General features: G+C 32.8%; 3 protein-coding genes across 3 annotated transcripts; 1 reads left to right on the plus strand and 2 right to left on the minus strand.

The window, feature by feature from the left end:
* Window positions 1-3,864: 3,864 nt before the first annotated feature.
* Window positions 3,865-6,191, plus strand: LOC116336944 (ribonuclease Oy-like). The gene is made up of 3 exons (XM_031761182.1): window positions 3,865-4,166; window positions 4,799-5,085; window positions 5,155-6,191. The coding sequence occupies exons 1-3, from the start codon at window positions 4,093-4,095 to the stop codon at window positions 5,682-5,684; spliced, it is 891 nt and encodes a 296-aa protein (XP_031617042.1). The 5' UTR covers window positions 3,865-4,092; the 3' UTR covers window positions 5,685-6,191.
* A 3,055-nt stretch (window positions 6,192-9,246) lies between these two features.
* Window positions 9,247-10,427, minus strand: LOC116337107 (BCL2/adenovirus E1B 19 kDa protein-interacting protein 3). Its single transcript, XM_031761429.1, has one exon. It carries the CDS (start codon window positions 9,943-9,945, stop codon window positions 9,358-9,360), a length of 588 nt encoding a protein of 195 aa, XP_031617289.1. The 5' UTR covers window positions 9,946-10,427; the 3' UTR covers window positions 9,247-9,357.
* A 419-nt stretch (window positions 10,428-10,846) lies between these two features.
* Window positions 10,847-12,216, minus strand: LOC116336915 (protein YIPF6). The gene is made up of 6 exons (XM_031761139.1): window positions 12,015-12,216; window positions 11,814-11,936; window positions 11,674-11,748; window positions 11,433-11,611; window positions 11,188-11,345; window positions 10,847-11,096 (listed from the first exon to the last, which is right to left on the minus strand). Exons 1-6 carry the CDS (start codon window positions 12,030-12,032, stop codon window positions 10,978-10,980), a joined length of 672 nt encoding a protein of 223 aa, XP_031616999.1. The 5' UTR covers window positions 12,033-12,216; the 3' UTR covers window positions 10,847-10,977.
* Window positions 12,217-12,289: the final 73 nt, after the last annotated feature.

Raw genomic sequence — 12,289 nt, forward strand, 5'->3', positions numbered from 1 at the left:
TTGAGTTCTTAGAGAGCACTCTCACTGGCTTCTCAGTGTCTCCACTCATTTGCACAACTTTCAATCTTGACTTTTAGTACCTAGAATTGGCTTAACCTTCATATAAATACCTCCTTTCGAACTAATGATTTCAAATCACATGCCCCTCTGCCAAATCGACAATTTTTAAAAAAATTCCAAACTCTCGAATGTTTTGAGTTCTTAGAGAGCACTGTCACTGGCTTCTCAGTGTCTCCACTCATTTGCACAACTTTCAATCTTGACTTTTAGTACGTCCCAATGAGGAATTGTGGGGTCAAAATAAGCACGTCAATTGGTCGAAAAATGCACAAAATATGCACGTATTTTTCAAAAGCTTTATAAAATTGCGCAAAAATACATGAAAACTCAAACTAGCACAAAGTGTGCAGGTTATGGGCCCTGAAATAACCCTGAAATTTGCACACGCACCTTATAAAATATCGTTACAAGAATGTGCACACTGCACACGCACCATACAAATTATTGAACGATTTTCAGAAATATTGAAACAATGTTTCGTTCGATCATCTGGTTGGATAAATAAATTTTATTGAACTCATGTATGGTTCTTTCCATTTACGGAATTTTTAAATGAATTCTTTTGTCGTAAGATTCATATAAAAGCAAGAATGGTTATCGTTTAATTTACAGTACATTTACTGAGTACAAGTTGTTTGTCAAGTTTCGAAAGTATGGCTAAATTACTTGTCACCCTCTTGGCTATTTGGCTGATAAGCATGTGCGTTGCAGTTGAAAAAGGAAAGAAGTCTTCTAAATCTTTGCATGTGGATGATAATATTATTTCACAAACTGCCATACAAAAAGTCTCAAATCATCTCGCAAAGAATTCTGCAGTCAAGGGAACCGATCAACCATCAACCAACGCGGCCGATAATTCACCGAAAAAGGGTTCGAAGAAATCATCGTCAACTATTTCGGCATCTGAAGACGAACATCTAAAGTATATTTTAACTATGCTCAATCATATATTTCGCTAATAATCGAATAAAATACGAGATAACATTTGTTGATAAAACGAGTGTAATATTTTAAATTGTGAATAAATTTTATTTGATGTTATCAAATAATTTGCTGTTTTTCATTCGCACATTCTGTGACCTCAATTTTTTCGATCAATACTTTCCTGTTCAATATTTTTGCAAACATCATTTGATGTGCTGTATTGCAAACAAGCAAACAAATTCTCTTGAGCAAAAAAGATGTATTTTCGTAAAGTCGACAATACTAACATATTTTACGTAGAACTATGTAAATTTCTTATGATTAATCACGCTCTGCTCGCACTCCATTTAAAGCAATGTATTGGGTTTCGAACACGCAGATGTGCTGCCACCTGGTTTCTCAAAGTTAAGCTGCTATAAAGCACATGCTTCTTGCAAATGAAGAAGAAGAGGAAAGCAATGTCTTTATATAGGGTTGAACTTATAAATGTCAGAGAGCAGCACAACTGCAGTATTCAAAGTGCGATTGCCCTTCGTGATTAATAAAACATTTTTCATATTTTCAAATCGAATTTAAATTTTAAATGCGTAACTAAAAACAACGATTTTAAATACAAATTGTTTGTGAGTTTAAAAGTTTAAAAAATAACAAAATGATAGCTAAATCATTTGTCACGAATTTATTGGTACAATTTATCGTAATTATATTTATCGGATCAAGCGTTGTGGACCCAGAAAGGAATAGACCAAGTTCAACTTCTGGAAACGCAGATAAAATTGTGAATTTCAAGCCTTCTAAAAAGATGCTATCAACTGCGCAGAATAGTACACCAGAGAACAGAGCCGCCATTAATAAATATCAGAAGAAATTTGTAGTCTGTAGTGCCAACGAATATATACAATCAATTTTATATTTTTATGTTAACAGGTTGAAACAATGTACTAATCATAATTTTCTAAAAATAAAATACATTCATTTAAAGATAAACAGTTGATTTTTTCATTTTTCAAGTTGATGAAGTCTTTAAAATTTCTGTAAAAAGTAAAAACGACAAAAGATTCACAAGCTGAACAATGAACATACATTTTGAGAAGAAATCCGATCAATTTCGAGTCAATGTAATAAATGTGAGTTTGTTTTAACTTAATCTCTGTGAAAACGTCTAATGTCCCATTTAATCAGGTTAGAAGAATAACTACACCATACATGGGCATGGAAAAAGCGGGAAAAAGTTTTAGGGGGAGGGAGTCAATCAGCCAATCAAAAAATCCTGGATGACGTTTAGCTGTCAAAGCGAAAACCGTTTAGCTGTCAAAGTCGTGACGCTAGCTGTGTTACACTTTGAGCATCATTTCGGTACGCTTATTAGTCGGAAAGAACATTTAATTTCGAATGCACTTAGTCTTAATGTTATGAGAGCTGCAGTCGGGTGAACAAATGCCAACGCGATTACAGCTACATCAAATACAAATTTTACTTTTTCATCGTGGGAAAAATTGTCCACAGTTTTCAATGAATCAACAATACATACGTCCTAAAGGTAGAAATTTAAGAGGGGTAATTGGAAAAAAAATCGAGAAGCGGTAAGCAAAAAATCCAATTCTATCTAGTGTTATTCTATCTTTTCATGTTGTCATTCCCAGGGGGTTATCTCAGTGTATTTGGCTCGAAAACCTCTAGCAAATTGGACCCTTCGGACCCCTGGTGAGGACTTCCCATATGAAACCTCAACGCTATGCGCGTCAAATCGACGTTATTCGACGCTATTCCATGTGTATATAGAATTGTACATTATGTTTTACAGTGCTGTGCAAGCATGCGGCCTTATACACAGCAAAGCACGGCAGTGACAAAAAATGACCGACGCGCTCGCATCGGTTGCCAGATGAACTATAGCAACCCTATTGGTTGCTGGTACAAATTTGTGCCATTGTTGAGCACAAATTTGTGCCATTATTCAATGCTGCGTTGCCCAACTGTCACTACTGCCATGCTTTGATACACAGTAACACACGAACTCCGTTTATGTGCGCGCGTTGCCTGTTATGTTTTGTGTATTGAATTACGACTCAATCACAGTAGACGGCGCAGGAACTGTAAAACATAATGTACAATTTCATATATACACATAGAATATCGTCGAATAACGTCGATTTGACGCGCATAGCGTTAAGGTTTCATATGGATTATGTCAATAATTTCTTCGGAATAGAGATACATTTGAAACTATTTTAATTGGAATCTCTGTTCGAACTGTAACAATAATTGCCACAGCACTTGCATAATCGGCCTCTATTGAACGCATTTCTTAACATAGTGAAAATCTCTGAATCAAAATGGTCTTTACAGTGACACAATGTTCGTATCTTAATTTTTTTTGTGTCCATACCTCCCCAAAAATTTTAAACTTAGGTTTTTTCCGACGTCAAATCCAAAGGGTTCAATTATCATCCAAGTATTATTTGCCATTTGAATTCGGAGGAAATGTTTATGCTTTTACAACTAAAATCAATTTCAATATAACTGTGATTGCAAAAACGGAATGTATAGAACGAATTCGAAGTTCAAACATGTTACTAATTTGAAATTAGTAATTTCACATGAAGATGGCGCCAATATTGTTGATATAGCTTCTTCTGTGTGTTTTGTAATTTTGAAGTTAGATTGAATATTTCTCATTTAAAACTTAAAAAATCCAATGCGTCGAATGAATATTTATTTTGTGAAAATTGAAATGCGTCAATTGTTCATTTATCAATTTAGTTTTTACCAACTGACCGGGCCTTTCATTAAATCATTTGAATAGAGTGACCTGATGTCAAATTAAAACTGAAGAAACTGTTTTGACATTTAGATTATTCTTTTATTTTCATTCAAACAAAAATTGACGCTAGTTCTATACTATGTTTTCTTTATTCTTGTTATTGCTAAAACATACTTGACAGATTTTTTTTACATAAATATTTTTCTTTATTTGTGTGTATTTTTGATAATGAGTTTCTGTTCATCAGAAAAATTCGTGCCGTTGAATTAGTCAGTAGATATTGTGCTGACAAAGCAAAAGCGTATCATAAATAATATATTAGCACAGAACGAAAATAAGGAAAAATGATGAAAAGACGGGAATTTTTGTGTGTCTTCATTTTATCAATTAGTAGTTTGTGTATAAATTCATGTACTGGGTAAGTAAAACAATTTTTCAAATAATTTTTAATCATAAATCGATAGAAAATACAATATTGTCGGAGTTTATGAAGAAACGAAGTATAAATGAATGAATCAGCAAAAAATGAGTCAATGACATAAATTTAAAGTAAAAGTGGTTATGTAAAACAAAAACCACGTCCGAATCATAATCGTTAGGTTTCATTTAGTTCACTCGAATTTCATTAGAAATTTGATGTCAAAATTCCCTTTTCAAATTAAAATATTAAAAGTTTGACTTTAAAAGTGACTTCTTGCATCCCAAATGCATTAGAACCGTCATAATTCTTTTTAATGAATTCCTCATGGAAACGGCTTTTTCCAATATATATTAAGGTCTTTTGGTTTAAGGGCTTACGCAGAGGTCTCGTGTCAAAAAAATCTTGCTGAGTATACGATATGGTGTCGTGTATTTAATTTGCGCGTTGAACTCGATTGAAATAAAAGAAAAAAAATATATTCACTCATAATTGATAAAAACACATGACATTTTGTGATAAGATATGAAAGAAATGGCCTCTTCCCATTTATTTGTTTTCAGATTGAAACTACTTCAATCTGGTTTCGTATTTTATTTTCCTCAATATTTATTCTACAATCTCATTTACAGGTCAGAGTCAATTAATGAGTCTCGTTATTCATCGGAGCACGATTTTGATATACTGATATTTACGCAGAGATGGCCAATTACGGACTGTATGACATGGATGGGCAAAGGAAATGATCACGTATGTGTGCTGCCATCGCAAAAAGATACTTGGATCATTCACGGCGTTTGGCCGACGAAATTCGGGACACTTGGTCCGTTCTATTGTAATAAATCGGCACCCTTCGACATTCACTCATTAGAACCGATTATTGATCAAATGAAACAATACTGGACGAACATTGAAAAAGGTAAACTTTTATACGGTTGTATTATTATTCTCAGAAAGAGTGATTGAAAATATTGATTGTATTTGATAGGAACGCCGGTGGATTCATTGTGGCAACACGAGTGGGAGAAGCACGGTACATGTGCAAAAATTATCGATGATTTAAATTCGGAGAATAAGTACTTTGGCCAAGGATTGTCATGGTTGCAACAGTATACGATGAGTGGTTTGCTATCGAAAGCGAATATAAATCCGGGGTCACAATATAATGCCATTGATTTGCACAATGCTATCAAAGATTCACTGAAAACCAATCCATCCATTCATTGTGTACGAGAGAAACGACACTATGGCGAACAATATTTGTCGGAGATTAAAATTTGTTTCAACAAAAAACTAGAATTGGTCAATTGTGATGGTATCAAGGGACTTTCGTCAAATTATGTTGATGATAATATCGTTATCGGCAATTGTGATCCAAATAATGAAATCAACTACCCGAGCACATTGCCACAGTATATACTCGATAAAGTCGATCGCGAAAAAACAAAACCAATTTGGCGATTTCCATGGGTTAACGTTTATAAACTAATTGAAATAATCAAATGGTTGACACTTTAATTCACGTCCGCAACAAAATGCTGTGAATTTCAATTTGCCGTTTCATTCTTTTTAGTTATTAAATCATGACTAATTTTTAACAATCTTTTCACCAGTTTGGAAAATTTTATTCGAAATTAATTTCAATTTTTCACCGAAAATCGTTTATTTTGGATCGAAAAAATGTCGAAAATGTGTTTTTATCGACAAGACCATAAAAATTAAAATTAACAAAAAAAATTGCTTTTCGATTTTGCACATTGTTATTTGTACCGTAAAAAGTAGGTAGACATGTCAATTTGTATATATTAGATATTTATTTATAATATTGCATAGCCATAAGCATAATCAATGACTTTTTTTTGTTATCAAACGAAACAAACTTGTAAGGTATACGTACATTTTATCTAATACATTAGACCATCTATTGATAAACAAATTTATACGAAAACTGAACTGTACTTAATACCGCACGTGAATTAGACATTTGAGCAATACCTAATAAATTTTCACATTTTGTACTACCAATTGTAAGCCATTTGAATATCAATTTAGATTTGACTACATAATTTGTGTACAACTCAAATAAATGGTTGAAAAGGTAAATGAAAAATTTGAACGGTTTTTATTTGATTCAATTTCAATTTTAAATAACAGTATAAATACAATGTCATCGTTGTGTTTACGTTACATTCTAACGGCTGTGAATCAGCGAAGATTCAAAGCAAGAGAGATAGGATGCGAGTAAAAATAGTTCATTTTAGTTGTTGTTTTCGTGTTTTGTTGTTGTTCGATTGGCAAAATTTAATCGCGCAGCGAGACGGAAATCACGTAAATTGATTTCAGAGAATGACGTTAATTATAATATATTTGTTATATGAGCAGAGTTATAAAAAAAACGCATTTTTGTCTCTTTCGTCGGACTGATTCACTCGCCAAACCAAAATAAACTGCGACGTAACTTTTTAAATTGAAAAAAGAAAGTGTAACATGATGAAAAAAAAAACGACATACAAATCATTATTCGACACCGTAAACAGAATTCTCTATGCAAGAAAAGAACCTGCCATTCAAATGTGTTTACGACGATTTGTTGCATGCGTTTTGACCGGCGGTGGTCGTTGTCGTTCGTTTGTCGTGCATCGCGCCAACAAGCCAATACCTATCGTCGTCATATCGATACAAAAAAATAAAATAAAAAAGACTCCTGCAAAATATTTCATTTGCTTGGCACACTTAAGTGTTCTTTCTTCTTTTGTTTCTTGTTTTTCGAGTGCGGCATATATCATTTGCTCAAGAAACTTGCACATTGTGTATGAATGTATTCAATATTGAAAAAAATTTGCGGCCTTCACATGTACACTAAGTAAGGGGGGAAAGTGCGGAAGTTTTTTTTTATTCCACTAAATGCATTTTATATATTCAAAACACAATTATAGAAATTTTAATTGTTTATTATCTTGATATGCGCATGTACCTAATTATAAATTGGACATACAACGCATTTTCAAACACTCAACAACGGCTCTTTACTTTAAATCGATGAATCAAGTGATTGTAGGTGTAGAGGTAGGCGAGTGTGTGTTTGTATCAGCAAAAGCCTGATACAGTTCCTTTGTTACAAAGGTTATATGCGATTGTCTTAATGCCCCTTCTTTTCATCGTATAAAATTTCACTTGCAAAACAGAAACACGAGATGAATGTCACGTCGACGACGCGGATTCAAGAAAAGGAAAAAAAACCAGACAATATATTGAATTAACTGGTCAGTTGAGCTGACAGTACGTTAGCCAGCTAAATGGGCTAAAACAATAGACGTTATTGTTTTAATGATGGATCACTTTTCTTGTTTTAATAGAAGTGATTGTTCATTATAACAATAACTTCTATTGTTTTAGTCCATTTAGCTGGCTAACGTACTGTCAGCTCAACTGACCAGTTAGTTAAATATATTGTCTGAAAAAAACTTATGCAAAATCAACAATAATGAATTCAATTAGAATACACAAACATACAGGCGGTGTCATAGATGCTACAAATGCTGTTATTACTGAAGCAGTAGACTTTGATACGCAAAAAAAATGTATATACAAGTGTACACTGTACACAATATGACTGTTATTTGTTCGTGCATGTGTACACCCCGTATGTGTTCGGATGAAATGTGATAAATCTATATATTTGTTTGCGAGATTATAAGTTGAAGAGCCATTGAATTATAAAGCGTTTGAAGGTCCTTTGCGCATTTCTTTCACACCATCGTTTTTTTTATTGCTTGTCTGCACATGATAACCACATTCCAGCCGAAAATACAGATGCTCAATTAAGTATCGCTAAAATTGGCGTTAAAATAATATCTCTCTGAAAATGAAAAAAAAAATAGCAATAAAAAAGACCTCTTCTTTTGTTTTCAATTTTCATCTTTATTTTCACAAATTACAAAAAAAATCAAAATAAAACCAAAAATGATTTAGATTTTCTTATAAACAAAATGATAACATTGAAATTGTAATAATGCAGAAAGTTTCTATATACCAAAACGAAAGACGATTACCGTGTCTAATTTGCTAAAATGTTCTTTTTTCTCGGCATTTTTCTTTCTTATTCTCGTTCTTCCTTTTAATTTCTGCGTTTTGTTTTTCAGTTTAGATATCTAAATGTTTATTTGCAGTTAATTTATATAAATAACGTGATACATCATATATTCACCAATAATTGACCCATTCAATCAATTTTTTATCTGTTCGGTTACATATATGTGATCGTATTTTTCGACATATTTTGCTTTCTCATTTCATGTATATCGGGTTCTCTCACGATCAAGTCTTGGAACTCTCTGAACTAATGAAAATCTTGTAAAATAGTAAAAAGAGTTTTGTTTTTTTTTTCTTCTGTATTTCTTGGTTCTATTTTCACAGTAAATATATGAATCTGTAATCTATACCGTGCAAGACAAATAAAACTCGTTATAAAAACACTGTCAAAAAAACTATATATATTGTTATCAAAAAAGACAAGCTTAAAACAACTTTGATAATTTTCAGCTTTTTTAAAAATTGAGAAGCATTGAGAATAAATCCGTCGTCTTTTATAAAAAAATTTGTTTGTTCGTGTGAATTTTTCTTGTTAAGTGATTTAAATCGTTTGGTGTGGTTTTTTGCGTTAAAAAAAGTTCATACCAAATATTTTGCGTAGTATTAAATCACGACGTTAGATTCATTCTGTATATCATCACCGGATTTCGGATATTTGTTTATAGATATATAGTTAGATATATGTGTTAATTTTTTACGCATATATATATTGAAGTATATGAATTTTTTACGGATAAAAATCTATTTGAAAATGTTTATAATATGTTTTAAGCAAAAATAATAATTATTATTATAATATGAAATAAAACCGGAGTTGAATGTGCGTGATGTTTGGTTCAGTACATTGTCCATTTAGGGAAGGCATGAACATCTGGAAATTAACTGTATGTTGAATTGGATGGATAAAGAAGACTGTTTACAAATAGTCATCGTCGGTTGCCATCAGATGTTTTGATTATGTGTGTGTGTGTGTGTATATGTTTGTGTGTTGCGATGCAGTTGTTTGCGTCGCAAAGAAGAATTGTGTTTTTTTTTTTTAAATAATTGTTATCTAAATCCAGTTCATGCCGTCCAGTACATAAACATCATCGGCGATTAATCATTCAAGCGATTGGATATTGCCAAAGATGAAACCAACACCACGTTTACTTAGCCAAACTCCAACACCAGCCCCAATAATCAGCGACAATACATTTGTGAGCAATAACGAGTAAAGTACTTCGCGTGAAAATAATGAATTATTGCCAACACGTGCCAAACGCATTGAATAGCCCGGTCGTCGTCGTGGATGTTGGAAATTCCATCCTTTTGGTGGTAATTGATCGGGTCGCGAACTCCAATCCCATATCCAATCAGCATTTTGAAAATTCATATATTCACCACCTTCTTTATTCCAGTAATTAACATACACACCGCGCAATTCATCGTCCGCAAAATTCGGGCTGTTTGGAGGTGATTTTGGACTTTCCTTTGGCGTATCACGTCTGGAACTGGTCAATGATACAACACGACTCGATTGATTTGAATCACGTTGTGCTTCGCGCAACAAACGCAAATACTCTTCGCCAAATGTAAATGGTAATGGCGTTACATGGCCCGATAGATTGCCTGGACTTTTGATGCCATTCATATCAATCCACGAATCACTCAATGAATCGTCTGCATTTTTTGGTGGTGTGGTTGTCATTTTGCTATGATTTTCTTTCTTCTTTTTTTTCTATTTTAAATTCGTTTTGCAAAAACTTTATATTTGCTTAAATACGCACTAAAGCAAATTTAAATGTCAGACGTCTTTGTATTTCACACGAACACATACATTTAATCTTTTTTATAATCTTTTTTAGTTTCTCGTCTATTTCACGAAATTTCGTTTTGAAATTGTTGGTGTTTTTCAACTATTTTTGATTTACAACACTTGAAACTTGATTTTTATTTAAAAAAAAAAATTAAAATTCAAAAATGTGTGTCGACAGAGAGTCGACCAAATTTTTTCTACGTTTACAACTGAAATTTGCAAATGAAAAATGAATCTGCTTCTTAGTCGTCGTCGTCGTTTCGATTTTCGAATTGTGTATTTAATCTCTTTGTTTTGTTTTGCGTCTCGTCAACAAAAGAAACACAATGACTTTCAAGCGTACCATCGACTCTATTCGTGCTATGCGAATACAAACACATTTCAACACAAACGAACAGAGAAAGAAAGAAAAACAGCACAAATACACACAGAGACATTCAATATGGCGTCGATGTTGTTATGACGTTTTTCGCTTCAATAATAATCTACACTCCGGATTTCGATTCGTTTCATTTTTTTCACTGATATGTGATATTAACACGTAGCTATTCGCGCTATGTATATACATTTATGATTTTGGAATGGCAACAATATGATAAACATTTTGACATATCGTCGAATAACATTCGAAATTAGTAGCTGGATTCTAGATTTAAACAGAAATCTTAAATGCTGCGATTGCTTGAAAAACTTGAAAATGGTTTAAAATTGTAGAATTAGTTACATATATATATATTTCATTTATTTGTTTCAAAATTGAATTTTTTTTGGAATGAACTGAAATTTAAATTTCACACACACTCGTTTTCATACAGTTTTTTTGTTGTTGCAAACATTGGATTGTTCTCAATTGATACGATAAACTTAAATTCACATAATTTACAGTTATCAACTAATATCTAATATAAACACATATATTTGAATTTAGGTGGCGGAGTGTGATATTACAAGCCAAGATAAAATAAAGTAGAATAAAACAATGGGATACACAGCTAACGGTTTCCGATTTGGTGGCTGACTATCACCCAGGAAAACGTATGCGGCTGAAAATGAAATATGGACATTATTTAAATATGTTTATCTAGTTTTTTTCATGTGTTTAAAAGGAATTTCGGTTCATGACGGTGGTCTTACCATAGGATGACCATAAAAAGCCAATCAATGTAACCACGAGCCGTAAGAAAAATATAAATTTAGTTTGTTCAATGAATAGCAGTACAGAGCACACGATTAAAGACCCGGCCACAGGTGCCAAGCAATACCCTAACACACACACTGACTGGAAAAATGATCTGAAAAAAAATTATTTTTTTTTTCATTGTGAAATCGATTTTTTTCTATTTTGAATTAAAATTTTCAAAAATCGTTTTAGTGCTTACATATTGCCACCGAGTAATTTAGAATTGAGTGTGACTATCATCGCTCCAATCCAAACGATCACAAAAACTTGTGCAAATTGTGGTCCACCATCACCTTTTGAGTCTGTTATGTCTGCTGTTCCTTGAAGTATTGTTGCCATGAATGTACAAAGCAGTAACGGGCCCCAAAGATCCCACTCCTTAATTAATTATTCAAGTGATTAACTATTCAAGTGATTTAATAAAAGGCCCGTTTAATTACCTTGAGTAATGTTGATTTTTCTTTTGGATATAAAACGTGATAGAATTTCGCAGTAACTGATTTAACATCGCGCATCTGTAATCAAAATAAATGTTTCAAATCGCACTTGACTTCACATACGGATGGTCAATATTTCTTACAATTGTTTCTTTGATCGGTTCGTCTAATGTATTGAAATCTGGTTGACCGGGTTGTGCATTATTCCTTCGTGCTGACGGTATGGACATATCCCCTGCAAGTGAATAATCGTCGCCATCGTGCATCTGTAGTGATAACAAATTTTATTTACCTTTGAATTGGGCCATTCCGTAATATATGCATAAAATTCAACTTATACTTACATCTAGTTTGGTATCCATGTTCTATGCTATTCTATCTTAAATTATAAATTCGTCCTTTTGTTCTGTGAATTTAATTGAAATTCATTTAGATGAATTTTTTCGTTATAATATTTCATTCGGCGTTTTTCTTGCGAATTTTGAGTGTTCGGTGGAAACAATCGCAATTATTGACTAAATAAATGAAAACGTCACCTTTTCCGAAATGTCATCGACGCAAGTTTAATTTACGTATTTCTTTTCTCGTCGTTTCAAATGTGTCAAATGGAATACAATGA

The sequence above is a fragment of the Contarinia nasturtii genome, unplaced genomic scaffold (assembly GCF_009176525.2).
Source record: "Contarinia nasturtii isolate CC-2019 unplaced genomic scaffold, AAFC_CNas_1.1 Cnas_scaffold_220, whole genome shotgun sequence".
Lineage (NCBI taxonomy): Eukaryota > Metazoa > Arthropoda > Insecta > Diptera > Cecidomyiidae > Contarinia > Contarinia nasturtii.